Below are 16,102 nucleotides of genomic sequence, written 5' to 3' on the forward strand. Positions count from 1 at the left end.
TCAACAAATACAGTCACAACTGAAATGGCTCAACATAATTTATTTTTGTTTCATGTTAAAATGTACAGAGTTCTTTGAAAGTACTTGCTAGAAAGAAAAAAACGAATAAATGGAAATACATACAGGGACGAAACAGAGAGGAGAGGAAGTCGGACGCAATCGACCCTCTATGAGCGTCAGGCCCTCCTCGCTCCTTGTCTATCGCGCTCTCTCTTAGCTTACAACTCACCATGTACAATTACAAAGGATACAAAAAGGGAAGCAATATAAACAGACAGAAATATACTGAGCTCATTTTTACATGCCTCTTAGATGTAAGGAAGTCATCCTATACACACACGAAAAGTCCAAAACAAAAAGAAAAAAGAACGCTAAGTGACCTTTAGATATTTATTTTTTCCTTCTGTTTTAAAATAGCATTAATATACTACACAAAGATAGAAAACTCTAAAGATGAGATGGAATGGAGAGGTTAAAGGCATCTTAAAGTCACTAAAAGTGAGTTGTATTTTTTTAAGTTTTGAATTTCTTAATAATATTACCCCAAGAGTCAAGCTAAAAAATATGTATTGTTTTTCCTGAAACAGAAGTGAAAAAAATGACAGTACCAATATCAATGTCAGAATTTTTCTTTTTTATATTATAGAAAAAACATTGTTCTCTACAATACGTTTCTAAAGTCAAAAAGAGTCAGCTTGTATCATAAAAGAAAGCTGCCCAGTCTGATAAAATTCAGAAAATTAAAACAAAACAAAAACAATACACACAAATAATATATGAAACATCAGATTTGTAAGAAAAAAAATCCTCAATTGACATTGAATACTGGAACATGAAGGGGACCCTCCCCCCTGTCCCTAAACAGGAGACGACCCCAGACGACATGCACACCAACCAACATCCTGGTGTGTGAGTTTGTGTGTGTAAGTGCGCACGTGTGTGTGTGTGTGTGTTGATGTGCCTTGTGGGCACATGTTGAGTTTTAGTCCATTTCCCCTCATGGCTAATGGTCTGTGCCCCTCTAGGCATATGGAGGGCAGCCGTACTGCCAGATGTGTGTTACTGGTACATCGGTGTAGCCTGTTCTTCGTGGCCCTGTTAGTCAAAGAGTGAAGACACATACTGGTGCAGTCTCAAACAGGTTTATTCTCTGTAAAGCAGTTACCGTTCCATCATGGGATGACCAACCCCTTATCCTCATGTTTGGAAGATGATGTTCTACTGGGGCAGGAGACCCTATTTCAGAAGGCCAAGCTCTCTGCTCTTGTGCATGGAGTGTGTTGGAAAAAGTGTGTGAGCGTTGCATGTCCCAAGTCTGCCACCGAGGGGAGACTGTGCTGTGAACTAGGAAGTACCAGAATATTTACATCTTATTTCTTCTTTTTTTTCACAGGCAATTCTGCTGTCCAGTCTAAACGTAACTGATAACGCTACTTGTTCATATAAAAAAAAAAAATGGACATAAGACTACATTACAGAGGCAGAAGCATCCGCAGTGGGGCCAGCTCCATCGGCTGGGACCTGACTCAGCGCCACCCTACAGCGGGAAGACAAGGATTCCAAACACCATGAATGGCCCACCCACTGGACTTCCCCACTAGAGTCCCCAAAACCCAAGCCCACCCCACACCCCGCTCCCTCCACCCCATCAAACACAGAAGTGCCTCCACCTTGGCTTTCAAAGTGGCAATGGAGATGTGTGCATGTGTGTCTGTACTCCAGCACGTGGATGCATCAGAGCAAATGGGTGCCACCTTGAGCCACACACACAGCCACACACACACACACGCACACGCGCACACACACACACACGCGCACACACACACACACACGCGCGCACACACACACGCGCGTGCGCACACACACACACACACACACACACACACACACACACGCTCACCTGAACAAAGTAAAAAAAAAAAAAATTATACATACAAAGCATGAGGTTGGACGAACACAAGAATTTCAATGGTCGTCAAAAGAGACAAAACAAGATAAATGTATTAAAAATTATATACCAATAGAAAAGAACAAAAACAAAATGTCCATTTAAATTTCAACTCTTCCCCCATTCTCAAGGTAAGGCTTCCTATGTCAATGAAAGATTGTGTGAATGGTCAGATTAACATTTGACAACCACTTATGTCTGTCTTTCTTTTTTCCCCCCCCATATCTAGCTCGGGAAGAGTCCTCACATCCCATATGGGCCACCACAGAGGAGAATTCTTCCTGTCCTCCTCTTCTGCGCTCTCCATGGATGGAGTGGCGCGCCTCGGGACTTAAGTGTGGTGAGCAGAGGAGGCTCAGGCCCCATGGAGTCCCCGCGAGTCTGTCCCACTGACGGTCCATTTACCACGGCGTCTAACCAGTCCCACCAGCCGGCGACCCCAGCACAGCCTGCTCAGGCAGGGTCACACGTGTATCTGCAGGAAGGATTAGGGAGGGGACAAAGCAAAACAAAAACAAAAACAGAACAAAAGAAAAGACTTACGACATACAAAATAAAGGGTAAACAAAAACAACAAACATCACAGTCCCTTTAGTTGAAATCCCCTCCCCGTGTCTGCTCTTCCTGTTTCTGCACTGCTGTGTGTGCAGGCAGGGCTGTGTGCAGGGCCCCCCACCTCCACCCCACCACATTCACTCAGTCTGGCTTTGGAGGGTGGGGGGAAACATAGGAGTCAGTACAGAGATGCCTGGTCCAGAGCAGAGGAGAGGGCTGATGTGGGGTAATGTCTCCTCTCCCGCCGCTGCTCATCTGCTCATGTAGGGCGACTGTTTGGGGACGCCGGCGTAGCTGTGATGGGAGGGGCCCGTGTACATCATGTTGCTATGGTGATTGGGCTGCATAGGCTGCTGCGGGTAGGCCTGGCCACCCATCATGCCCATCTGCATCTGCATGGGATACTGTGCCGGCTGGTTCATGTAGGGGGGGTTGCCGTGGTAACCGCTATTCATCATGGGCTGCGCCATGCGGTAGCTGGCCGACATGGCGGCGTTGAGCGGGTTCATGTTCATGGAGTTGTAGGCGGCCGGCGTGGGCATGAGGTTGGGCATCATGCTGCGCTGCACGGTCAGGGGACGCGGCGAGCCCTGCATGGTCACGGGCCCCGTGCTGCGGCCATACAGCTGCTGCTGGTGCGGGGAGCCGGCGGGCAGCTGCGAGGCCTTGGAGCGGATGGAGATGTGGCTCTTGGCCATCTGGCCCTGTAGCCGCTGCGTGTGGGGCGGTGGCGCCAGGCTGATGTTGGCGCCGGCCATGTTGCACTGGAGCAGCGACGAGCCCAGGTTCATAGAGCCCGAGCTCAGGTTGGGCGCCGACGTCATGGTGGCCTGGCCCTGGGCCAGAGGCGGGTGGGGGCTGGAGGCGAGGCCGGCCAGGCCCGAGTTGGACAGGGACACGCTGGACGCGTAGGAGGTGACGGCAGCCGAGTGGGAGTACGGCATGGCGTGCGGGTCCATGATGGTGTTGGTGAGCTGCTGCAGCTTGGCCAGGCTAAATGTGGCCGAGGGCTGCCCGTAGCCACCTGCACCAAAGTCTTGGCTCATGTAGAGGCTGCGGCCTCCGCCACCTCCGCCAGCGCTCTCAGGGATCTCCATGATCATGGGCGTGGAGCCGAAACCGTTTCCCATGCTGCACTGGGACAGTGCCTGCTGCTGCTGCTGCTGCTGCTGCTGTTGCTGTTGCTGCTGCTGCTGCTGTGGAGTGGGTGGGGGAGCTGAGGGTGGAGGCTGGGGTTGGGTGTTTGGCGCCTGCTGCTGCTGTTGAGGCACCTTTTTCTGGGGCTGCTGGTTGGTGCTGGGCGGCCTCTCGATGACGCAGCTCTGCGGGGACTTGATGCCGCAGCCGGGCGTGTTGGCCGAGGGGGGCGGAGGCGGTGGGGGTGGCTGAGGCACCCCTCCAGCACCGCTGTTGGGGGCACTGCTGCTGTTAGGCCCTGGGCCGGCCTGCTGGATGAGGCTGCAGCTGCCCATGCCCAGCTGGGAGCCCACAGGGGCGGGGGTGGACACGAACGAGCAGCTGCTGGCCTGCGAGGACGAGGAAGACGGGGCGGCCGAGCTGGAGGACGACGACGAGGAAGACGAGGCTGCCGACGAAGAGGCAGCTGCCACGGCGGCGGCGGCCGAAAGGCCGCCCCCATTCCCACTTCCGTTGCCTCCACCCATGGTGGAGTCGTAGCTGCTGGGGTTGTCGTAGTTCTCTGTGGTGCTTTCTATGCTGCCCAGGTCACTGAAGCCGCTGTCCACGACCTGCTGGGAGTGGTCCGACACCGACGGCACGTCCATCATCGGCGACGTCTCCATGTTCTGCAGCGACGGGGCAGACAGTGAGCCGGGGTGCTCTGGGGTGATCTGAGTGTAGCCGCTGCCACCCCCCGCACCTCCTCCCGTTCCGGACGGGGCGCCGGGCACTCCCCCCTGCTGCCCCGACTCTAGAGGGCCCGGGGTCATGCTGGGGCTGTTGACGGAGCGCACCGACTGCCCGGGCAATGGCGGCATGGGCGGGTTGGGGAGCGGGCTGCTGTGTTGGGAGGAGGGGGCAGTGACTGGGGCAGCGGCTGCTCCGCAGTCCTCCACCAAGGCCAGCGCGTCGTCCTCGGGCTCACCGTAGTTCTGCAGCGTGCGGCAGGCGGCCAGGGTCTCCTCGCAATCCTGGTAGGAGGCTGCGGCGGCGGCCGAAGTGGCCGGGTGTGGCTCGGCCTCCTCGTCCTGGGCCTCGTCCTGCGTGAGCGACTGCACGGCCTGCACCGTCTCCAGGTCCAGCTCGCTGCTGTGCTGCGGGTGATGCGCGTGGTGGTGATGGTGGTGGTGGTGATGGTGGTGGTGGTGGCCGTGGGCCATCTCGTCCTTGTAGTCGGCGTGCGGGTGCTGGTGGGGGAGGGCGTGGGGGTGCGGGTGGGAGTGCGAGTGCTGCTGCTCGGCCTGCAGCATCAGCACCGCTTTGTCCTCGGCGTGGAGGGGCTGCAGCTCCAGAGGCTCATCTGGGACGCCGATGGCCGTCACCGTCTCCACGGCAGCGGCGGCGGCCGCAGAGGATTCCTCCGCCTCACGCCGCCGCCGCTCTTCCGGTGAGTCCGCTGGACGGGCTTTCACCTCCTGCACCTCATCGGCTTCTTCTTCCTCCTCCTCGTCCTCTTCCTCGTCCTCTTCCTCCTGCTTGCTCACGTACTCCCTGGCCCCCACGCTCCCCTGCATGCCTAAAAAAGTGTCTCCACTCTGGGGTTCCTCTTTCACGGGCGGCGATCGCACAGGTGTGGCTGGCTCCTCATCTTCCTCCTCTTCCTCGTCTTCCTCAGAGTCCGGCTCCTTCCGCCTCTTGCTGCTGCTGCCGCTGTCGCTCTTCTCCTCCAGGTGGCCGTCCCCCTCGTCGTCTGCGTCATGGTCGTCGCTGCGGCGACTACCCGAGCCAGGGGTCACGGCAGGCCTCCGCTCGCACTCTTCGTCCTCTCGCTCCTCCTCTTCATCACCGTCCCCCATGTCCATATCGGGGCGCGACTGGGCTAACCGAGAGTTGGTGGAGGATGCGGGTAACATGTTGCGCGAAGGCGGTCGGCTAGGCTTGTCCTGGGCCCAACTCCTCTCCTCCTCATCTTCCTCCTCTTCCTCCTCCTCAGGCTCAGAGATGGGGGGCTTGGGTGGTGGCGGTGGCGGGGGCAGGCGAGCGGCGGGGTTCTTGGGCGGGCGGCCTCTCCTCCTGGGCTTAGGCGGCTCAACTGGCTTGAAGTCGTCATCGTCGGACTCCTTGCGCTTGTCGTGTCCTAGTTCTGAGGTCAGGCTCCGCCGCCTGACGTCGGGCGGTGACGACTGCTGCTGTCCCAGCATGCCTCTCTCCAGCTCTAACCGGGCGGCTTCCTCTCGAGCACGCTGCTCATACCAGCTGCGGGGCTTCCTGCCCGGCTTCATCTTGATCTTGGGTGGCGGCGGGTCCCCGGATTGGGCTGCGTCTGTGGCTTGCTGGTTGGCCCCGCTGCCGGGCTTCCTCCCCGGCCGTTTCTTCCAGTGTAAGGGCTTGCGCGCCTTGCCCTTGGGCCAGCCTTTCTTCTTCTTCACTGGGACCTCGGGGGTCGGGGCAGGAGGCTCTCCTCGGTCAGTCAGGTCCGATGGCTCTGGCTTCCTCAGACCGGGAACAGGCTTCAGCACAGGAGTGGCATCTGGCACAAAGCAGAGGAACACAATTACAATGATAAGTATTCTGAGTACAGGGATATAATGTGTATTCTGTATTCAAGTATTCAATTAACATCATCAAAATTATTTCAGTCTGGAAACATAATTGAGTGCTCATCCTGGATAAGTCAGGCAAGAAGAGGGTATCTGCATTTTCATCACAAGTCATCACCATAGGTACCCACAACTGTGTGAGCCCTCTAAAGCAGTACTTCCCAAGCTTTTTTTCTAGGAACCCACTTTTTAAAAATGACAGACCATCGCGACCCATTCACTTCAGATCTAACATGCAACCACCAACATTGTTTTAGGCCACAGGTTCTCAAACTTTTCTAGATACGTAATAGCGCCTACTAGTTCTGGCCTACTACCACTACTATTACAGGGATTGGTGATGCACTGACTCCTCAGTTTTCCCTCAATTCTGCAATCTCAATTACACATGAAACAATGTTAAATATTTTCAAAGCTGTAAAACCTTCGCTCAGTTTTGTACACACACACACACACACACACACACACACACACACACACACACACACAACCTCAGGTTTTCCTCATCCTGCTTTGAACACGGTTGTGTTGCATTTTGAGCACCATTAGCGTAGAAAGTTGGAAATGACTACCGGAAAGATACGTTTTAATGCGCATCCAAGACTTTGGGGATATTCTCCCATGCTACGCAGTCGTCACTCTTCAGCATAGTAGGCTGTTCCTGTAAACTGTTTCTAAGAGAGATGTTACGCTGCGTTGTTTCCAGACAGATTGATGTTGTGATAGGCTATGTTGTAAGAATGTGAAATTAATAAATATCAGAACAAGAGGCTTTTGCGCAATAGCCGAAAGATAATGCGCCTTACTGTAGCCTAGTAGAGTTCATGAGGTGGAAAACGAGAGGAAATGATGGTGTTTAAAATGTCCAATTAAATTGTAGCCTATAAAATAATGCACTGTTGGGCATTTCCACTAGATTTTAATTGGTCAAGTTGAAGAGCTGGTGTCCGTTAATGTTTGTGCAAATAGGCTGATTCATGTCCCTTGCATTTTGCCACTGCGAGGTCCATGGCAGGTATCCCACAGAAATGTTTCATTTTGTGAGTGAGATGTCCACGCTGTCCCAGTTTCAGAGCTATTCTAAATGCGAAAATGCAGAGGGAAGTATGACAAAACCTTGACTGTGGTAGTTAACAAACTAGATCCTAATAGAAAAGTCTAAGCTTTCCTGGCTAAATGGTATAGGCTTAAGTTAGGCCTATTACACAACATAAATTGTGCTGGCGACCCAAATAAAATCTCCTGCAACCCAGTCTTTGGGAACCAATGCTCGAAAGAATGCAAATAGATCCATAATGGTTGATTGCATTGGAAGGTTTCAGACTCACCATCATCATCTGACTCATCCGATAAGTGTGGTCGGCTCCTTTTAGGCGCAGGGTCACTGTGATTGAGGGCGGAGCGGGCAGCTGGATAACGGCGCAGTGGCGTCTCCTCTTCAAGGCGGGGCATTGGTCGCTCAGTGTCAGAGTCCACAAAGGGCTCGTCCAGGACTTCTGTCGTCTCGGAAATTGTTTCGGTTACGACACTACTGTGTGGATGACTCTGCTGCCGCATTCGACGTTTCCTCAAAGGTTTCTGCGAGAAGAATAACACGTATACAAAATACGTTACAAAAATCTCATTTGAACTGTTTTATTTTAACAATTTTGTGTAAACATTCCTTTTTATGGTAACGCTTTGTTCACCATCCCTGTGTTTCAAAGTGTTCCCGAATGTTCAATGAACACTCAAGACAAACAGAAAACCGTTTGCAAAAAAATACCACGATAATATCGACAACCGTGATAATTTTGGTCACTATAATCGTCATGTTAAATTTTCATACCGTTGCATCTCTAGGCATTTGCTTAAACACCCTGAAGCACAAAGAGACATGTCAAATGATCTCACCTTGCACTTGAGGCCAAGTGTGGGTTTGGTAAGGATGGGAGGCGAACAGGCTTGCATCTCCTCATCATCCTCCTCGTCGTCGCTGCTCTCGCTGAAGCGTGGCCTGTGCATGGGTGGCGGTTCACACGGCCTGGGTGCCTGGGGAAGCATTGGCAGGGCGTCTCCGGAACCCTCGGGCAGCCGGGGCTTGGGGCCGCGCTTCTTCCGTGGGGGACGCCCCCTGCTGCGGGGAGCTGGCGGTTGCGGTAGCCGGGGGAGCTCTGACTGCCGGCTGAGCCCCGAGTTACCGTCTCCCGACTGACCAAAGAGTCCCGTGGGCAGGCCAGACGAGGCCCCGGGGGGTTTCTGGTTTTTGGTCCGGTCGTCGTGGTAGTTGTCCTCCTCCGGCCGATGCTTCCTCGGCCTGCCTGGCCGAGCTTTCCCCCAGGGCCAGTTCTTGGGCGGCCGGCCGCGGCCCCGGCGCTCCCCGTTGGCGGGGGCAGGGGCTCTGACCGGACTGGGAGGTGAGCGGCGGACTGGGGAGGAGGACGGAGGGCTCGGCCTGCTGGGGAAGGGGGAGGGGAAGCACTTCCTCTCTTCTTCGGCCTCCTCCTCCTCCTCCTCCTCCCCCCGCTCCACTGCCCTGTGCCAAGAGAGTGGCGGCGTCTTGTGGATCGGCTTAATCTGAATAATGATAAAAAAGAATAAGTACATATCACTGACCCGATCATGTCTTTCATATCATTCCAAGAGTAGTTTGTTTGCTATTGCAATGGAACTTAATTGAAAGTGAAAGCCAGCAAGAAATACATTGCTATTCTCAAGGTCTATTTGTGTGACTAACTATTTGTTTACTCTTTCTTTTTTTTTTTGGTCTGAGTTCCTTTACTCAGACCAAACGCAAAATATGCTCTTGTCCTTGTGTAGAAGCACTAATAGTTTCACCTCTTTGCCATTCTCTTCCTCCCTCTCTTCCTCCGCTTCTTCATCCTCGTCATCCTCTCCATCCCCGTCAGACACCACAATGTTGGACACGATCACCGGGGTCCAGCGCAGACAGTCAGGGTCCACGTCTAGCTGCCGAGGCCTCGCCTGCAGACGGCTCATGTGTGTTGAGATCAACTTCTCCCGACGCACCAGAACCAACCTGCAGACACACACACACAAAGATCAGTCTTTTCATCTACATAATCACAGACATTACAACAATTGCATGTGCAAGTCCATTTTTCAGCAGCCAAGCTGTCATCAGGACACTTCAAAGGGGCTTTTTAAATATAAACCACCACCACTGGTGTCATAAGTCATAACTATAAGCGGTTATAAGTTGCGAAACCTGAAAGTGCAACTGGCCTTGCAACTATACATAACAGTGTGAGCACACTGGGTGCAAAGTATCAAAAGCCACTGCCTTGTGCTTTATGACTGAACGGACCTGTGTGGGGTGTGTTAATGTAGCACTTTACTCTTTGGGAAAAAAACACAATGAGGTGGTACTGTGCAGCAGCAGCAATGTTGGTGATGTTTGTGTATGTGTTTGTGTGTGTGTGTGTGTATTAGACTTGGTGTGAGTCTTCCTGCATGTTCACACGCGTGTAACCATGACGTTGTGCGCATCTCACCGGCCCCCGCGTTGCTCCAGCATGTTGAGGTGGAGGAGGGTGGAGGTGATGTCCTGCGGGCAGATGCCTGTGATCTTGCTGAGCTGCCGGATGGTCATCTGCCGGTCGCCGAGCTCGTGCAGGCACTCCAGCACCACGCTGCGCCAGTAGGCCATGTAGGACAGGCGGCCCAGGTCCGACAGAGGCTTCTCCGGCGAGCCTGGCTGACCCTCACGCTTGGACAGCAGGTAGCCTGGAGGGATAGGCCCAGAATTAGTAACACACTTTAGGCATTCACCATCAACTTTCCCCAAGGCACCTGCACTGGCTTTGTTCGCTGTAGTAAGCAATAGTAGTAGCATGCCTAATGGCAATTTCTATTTTTAGCATTTCAACTTTTTAAGGTTTGAGTGCTGAATTCGTATATTTCAGCTTTTTATTAATGTACTGCCTGGGGATGTGAATGTGTTATGGAAATTTTAAATTTAACTTGCCACTTTAAAACCAATTTCCCTTGAAGGGGCAATAATTTAGCGAAATAGAATTTGTCACAGCAGCCAAAACCAACCAGAGAAAACAAACAATTGCATAAAAACACAGAGGGTAGGATGTCCTTACTGAAGTCAATGAGAAAGCGGCCGTAGCCCTTGCGCTGGTATTGTGGAAGAATCATGATGCAGGACACATTGTACTTCTGCTGACAGTGTTTCTCCTGCAAAAACAAACCCAGAGACGGAACTCAAAATGAGTTAAAGTAGAAGTAGAAATAGAAAGGTGTCTTATATAGAAGATGTCTCAAGCAATGCATGTCTGAATGCTGCATAACTACAATGTGTGCATGTGTTTGAGTGTGGGAAGACAGGCATTCTACCTTGGAAAAGTATCCAACGAGGTGGCATCCCTTGCTGTCGTTCTGTGTGAGCACGTAGAAGAGGAAAGGCTCCACGTCGTAGTACAACGTCTTGTGGTCCAGAAAGAGCTTGGCCAGTAAGCACAGGTTCTGACAGTATATCGTACTGACGTTGCCGTCCACCTGTGGAGCACACGCACAGCCAACTCAATGATCGCTCACCGAAACGGCAACAATAAAAAAAAAAAACGTGTCCAGACCCACAAATCTCCCTGTGCGTGTTGCATAACAACTTCTGGAAAATGACCTTGGCTCCATCCCATCTCCCAGACCAGTCGATGCTCTGTTCTTTTCTCTATTTCTCTCTTTCTCTCTCTACTGGTATGGATTGCTGGCTGTGTGGATAATGATTGCACATGAATCAACTCCATATCTTTGGGCAGACCCTCTACGAGCAGCTTAGGAAAATAAGGGAACCAATTAAGGGCGATTAGCTTATGGCGGCTGACCCGGTTTTTCCTGGCGTAGGTGTGTGACTTTCAATTTCTGAGAGCGTGCGGGCGCCCGGTGGGGTTCTTAAGAAGCAGGGAGCACCATGCTGTCACTGTCACAGGCGGCGATCTCTGATCTTGAAATACAGAACTGCCTCATGGGAGGAGGGGGAATGAAAAAAGAGGGAGGGAGGGAGAGAGAAAGAGAAAGAGAGAGAGAGAGAGAGAGAGAGAGAGAGAGAACTGGCACAGTGCCAATCATGCTTGCTATGTTCTGCTCCAACTGACTCGGGCTTCACTGAAAGAGCAGCGTGCCAAGCTGTGTGTACGTGCGCACGATTGCACGTGTGTGTGTGTGTGTGTGTGTGACTGTGTGTAGGCACTGTTGAAACTATACCAGACAGCAGACATCAGACCTCACCCAGGTGCATGTGAATCTTTCACACACATGCAGCTCGTGACACTTTGGTCCTAACCGGTTTCCCTTTCGCTTCGCTTCTGGACTAACTCCAATTCAAGATGTTCAGGGCCAAAATACACTGCCACAAGAACACCTGGTCATAACAAACAGTCAAGACACAGGGAAACTGTTTGACGACGCAAAATAAACATCAGTATTACAACAAATTGTGATGCGTGATTACAAAGCTCAAATTAAGACGCCTGATACGAGAGTCACGCTTCCTAAAGTGCATGCTTTCCAGCATCTCCAGATGTGAACCTGGCGTGTTCTTGGAGTGAGAGGCCCACTAACATCTGACAATCAGCACTCTCAGCAAGCAGCTGGCGGGGGACTTGTGGCAGGATGAGGAGTGCGCATCGAGGCCACAAAACAGGAAGAGCAGGAAGTGACGCCGTGGCGCACGTGTGTGGGCGTGTGGGCGCCAGGCTATGTGTGGTGTGTGCGGTGGGCCCCCAGGCCTCCCCCAGTTTCCTCACCTCAAACACGGAAACATCATCCTTCCGGTAGATCTCGTTGGCTGGCGGATGGAACCAGCCACACTTGCGCATGTGCTGGTACAGGATGCTGCGGCTCTTCATGTAGCGCAGGCAGAACTCACACAGGTACAGCTTGGGAAGTCTGGAATAATTATAACAATAATAATGAAAATATATTTTTTAGCACATGCAATGGCATGAAGTTCTGTTAAGGGGGATGGATTAGATAAATCTAGATGAGACAGATAAAATGGCGTTAAATAGTGACAAATCAAATCATTATCGGGAAAAATAGTCTCAATCATGATTAGGAAAAAATGATGGGATCAGCTGATACTATCCATCCCGTTTCCTCTGTGACATCATTCAAGGTGTCAGTACACAAACAGAAAGACCACAGCAATGAGTAACTAGTGTGAGTGCGGTGGCTACCTGCTGAACTCCTGCGGATAGGGAGAGGAGTACCATGTCTGGATCTCGTACTTCCCGAACTCGATGACGGACGGGCAGCGCATGTGCGGATCCGGCGGTCCTGTTACACCGACTTTCTGTAAGGGCACAAGAAGGAGGAGCAAGATGGGAGAGGTGGAAGGAGGAAGAGGAGATATCAGACCGCGGGGGATTAAGAGAACCAAGTGCGGAGCAGACAGACAGATTACAGAGCAGGGATTACTCCCGCCAGTCCACACCTCCCCCTTGCCCTCCCCACCCCCCTGCCAGGCCCCCAAACTCTGCCAAAGCACACTAGGACTTGGCAGGCACGCTGCAGGGAGTACGCCCGTGTCTCCCTCTCTCTCTCTCTCTCACACACTCACACACACACACACACACACACACACGCCTCAGCTCCTGGGCTGCTGCTGAGGAGATTATTATTAGCTCGCTGTGCTGTTTGGGGTAAACTGCAGGCAGCTGCCACTCAGAGGCGAGTGCTGGCTGGCTGGCTGGCTGGCTGCTTCTACTCCTATGCAATGGTGACCACATGCTTCCTGTAGAGGCCAGGAGGTCCCACGCCCCAGCCCCTACCCCTCGCCCTCTTTTACACACACACACTGGGCATCAGTTAACACATGCCACCAAAGAGGAAAAGTGCTTACTTCACACCAAAACCATGCTTTCACACATCTCCATTGAAAAGGAGAAGTAGCCACTAGAAATACATCCTACCCCCCCCCACAAACCCCGACACAATCCAAATGTTTAAATGGGCATAGCACACACCCAGTATCTATAATTACATTGCATACATGTCATCACCAACACAAGCAGATTCTCTCTCCTACCATGACATAAATCTGCGACATGCTCACTGCCCACATAGTGCTGGCCATGAGGAGCGGCTGGCAGTCGTAGTACTAGGCGCCGTGTTGGACCTGCCCACTCCATAGTGCAGCGAGAGGTCAGACCTCCACTCCTGCCATCTCGGCCGTATCTGCCAATCTACTCATAGGGAGCATCAGAAGGCACATCTTTCCACAGGTAGTCATTTGGCTTTGCAGGGGGTCCAAACACTCGGACAAATGTCTACTATCGCGAGTGCAGCTCAGTGGGAGCTTTGGCCAAAAGCGCTATATTTAGTGGGGCACCCCAGTGTGCTGAATTTCAAAGCATTCACAAAGGTCCACTAAAAGCAGGAGAGTGGCCAGACAAGTAACAGCCGTTTAAGGATTGATTTTCCTTCCACCTTTACAAGATCCAGTACCTTCAAATGGACATATTCCATTTACTAAGTGGCCTTCAGGTTTAAAGGGAGAGAAAGCAGAAACGGAGCGCAACCTGTAGCGCCCAGTGAAGGGGCCTCTTTTTCCGTACCTGTAGTGCCACTTGCTGGATGTGTCTGAAGAGTTCGACGTCTTTCTCCGTCAGGTTCTCATGGCCCGGCAGTTTATCCTCCTCATCACGCCAGTCTTCGCCATCCTGATTGTCTGAGAGATGGAAAAACAATTGGGACAAACAGTCAGGTTTTCACCTTAGACCACAACAACTTTATCTTTATTTAATATAGGCTGACACTTTTATACAAAGCGACTTAAACATCATTTAATTGCTTGGCCAGTCTCCCTGGAGCAAGTCAGGGTTAAGTGCCTCTCTCAAGGGCACAATGGCGGCCGTCGTGAATGAAACGCATGACTTTTCTGGTTACTGCTTACTAGCCCACTTCACCACCACCCTTACTAGCCCACAGCACCACCACCCCCCTCAATTTACTGTGCAGTCCAAGGTCAAACTCTCAAGTGTCATTAACGTACTGTACATACATACACATCATCCACATATATCTGACGTCTTACTCACATACAAAAGACAGTATTTAAAAAAATAAAAGTATATAATCTGTAATTGCACACACCAGAGGTCTCACCTCCCGAGCGGTCATCCTGCTCGCCTTTGCGGCTGTTCTTCTTGCGGATGCGGCACTGCGAGTAGTCCACCGTCTCGGAGCGTGCTTTGCGCCCGTCCGGCGAGGGCGTGAAGAACTTGCTGAGCGCGTCTATCAGGCCTTTGGTCTTCTTGTTGAAGTACAGGCCACTGCTAGTCGACGAGTCGTCGTCGTGGCGCATGGGGAAGAGCAGCTGGTCGTCTCCCGGGTAGCCCTCGCACGAGGAGCTGGACGAAGAGTGCGGCGATGACGAGCCCTGCGAGCGACGGTCAGCCGCCGAGGGCCGCCCCCGCCGACGGCCTCGACCACCTCCGTTGCCCCCACGAAACTTCTTAAAAGGCCGTTTGGACCTAGACATACATGCACACAATTTAAGAAAGGTGAGGCGTGCTGGACTTTGACTCATACTGAATCAGTTGTGGAGGGTAGAATAAATCCTAATTTGGAGAAAGACCAATCGGGCATTATCATTCAACAATCCAAGTCTCAAATCAAGAAACCTCATAAATTATGAATAAGTATAAAGCTTATGAATACTAATGGTGGATACTTATATCCAAACAACTCATCACTTGGGAATTGAGATAAGCAGTCTATGTGGAAATCAGACACAGACACAAAGACAAAAATGGCTCACGGCTTTCAACAAGCCACAGTATTATAGACAAGTTTATGGGCTTTAATCCATTACACATCTATATGGTTTCTCAAAGTAGAGCAAAGACCCGGGTTTAACGTCTGTGTGCTAAAAAGGAGGCTGTGAAGCGAGTAAGTCATCAGTTACGCCCTTGTGAGTGAGTTGCATTCCACAGGATGGCAGCTGTCCTACCTGTTCTTGGGCCGACCCAGCGGGGCGTTGTAGCGTCGCTTGATTTGTGCTGCTTTCTCGTGCAAGAGCCGTCTTCCCTTTTCCCTCGGCCGGCAGATCTGACAGATCCACATGCCTGGCGAGCCAAAGGCATCAGGGTCAGCTATTGCACACCACAATAACACACCCAAAGAGGCATTTTACAAGGCGCCATTTCTATTGCTGTGAGTAGGGGTTGGGGGGGCAGGTGTGTGGGTTGAGGTAGGGAGGCACACGTACCTTTTGGCATCCGCAACAGTGGGGGGTCACAGCACTCCATGTGGAAACCCCGGTCACAAGAATCACAAAACAACATATTCTCCTGTACAGAGAGAGAGAGAGAGAGAGAGAGAGAGAGAGAGAGGGAGAGAGGGAGAGATAGAGGGAGGGAAAGAGAGGGAACCTGTCAAGATTTTTTCCCCCCAACATTTTGATCAGTTGCACATTCTCTCGGCCGCTGCACACCAGGCTTGAGGCTGAGGGGGGGGCTGGGTGATTGACAGCTCAGGAGAAGGAGGAAATGACCATGGCGCTGCTGTCCAAGCCTGACACGCATCAGGAGTCCGTCAAGAGGCCAGCTCAGACCCAGCAACCCACAAATGCAGCCATTTGCCAAGAGCCTTCTACATACGCTACAACAAAAAACAACCTGGTCTGTGTGTGTGTGTGTGTGTGTGTGTGTGTGTACGTGTGTATGTATATATGTGTGTGTGTACATGCGCACGCTCACCCTTACCGCATTCTTGCCCTGGTCCTGGCAGCTGCTGCAGGTCTTGCACTCGATGCACTGCCACCATAGAGCCTTGACCCGCTCCGTCAGCTCAGGGGAGAACTTCAGACAGGACGGGTGGCCTGGTGAGCAGAGATACAAAACCATTAGAAAGGGCCAGCAGAGCAGTG

General features: G+C 52.0%; 1 protein-coding gene across 4 annotated transcripts in view; it reads right to left on the minus strand.

Annotated features, from left to right (window-relative positions):
- Positions 1-20: 20 nt before the first annotated feature.
- kat6a (K(lysine) acetyltransferase 6A) overlaps positions 21-16,102 on the minus strand; it is a 28,803-nt gene continuing 12,721 nt past the window's right edge. For 2 of the 4 annotated variants that reach the window (XM_042100130.1, XM_042100131.1), the window contains exons 4-17: positions 15,939-16,054; positions 15,443-15,524; positions 15,185-15,299; positions 14,326-14,705; positions 13,788-13,900; positions 12,408-12,523; positions 11,976-12,117; positions 10,567-10,728; positions 10,314-10,407; positions 9,717-9,948; positions 9,040-9,241; positions 8,116-8,778; positions 7,551-7,800; positions 21-6,152 (exon numbers count right to left, since the gene is read on the minus strand). In XM_042100130.1, the coding sequence (XP_041956064.1) occupies positions 2,755-6,152; positions 7,551-7,800; positions 8,116-8,778; positions 9,040-9,241; positions 9,717-9,948; positions 10,314-10,407; positions 10,567-10,728; positions 11,976-12,117; positions 12,408-12,523; positions 13,788-13,900; positions 14,326-14,705; positions 15,185-15,299; positions 15,443-15,524; positions 15,939-16,054 (6,065 nt within the window). In that variant the 3' untranslated portion in view covers positions 21-2,754. Of the gene's footprint in view, positions 6,153-6,539; positions 6,542-7,546; positions 7,801-8,115; positions 8,779-9,039; positions 9,242-9,716; positions 9,949-10,313; positions 10,408-10,566; positions 10,729-11,975; positions 12,118-12,407; positions 12,524-13,787; positions 13,901-14,325; positions 14,706-15,184; positions 15,300-15,442; positions 15,525-15,938; positions 16,055-16,102 lie in introns of all 4 variants that reach the window. The other 2 variants (XM_042100132.1, XM_042100133.1) reach the window with 2 other exon arrangements.

Source organism: Alosa sapidissima, chromosome 8, assembly GCF_018492685.1.
Source record: "Alosa sapidissima isolate fAloSap1 chromosome 8, fAloSap1.pri, whole genome shotgun sequence".
Classification (NCBI taxonomy): domain Eukaryota; kingdom Metazoa; phylum Chordata; class Actinopteri; order Clupeiformes; family Clupeidae; genus Alosa; species Alosa sapidissima.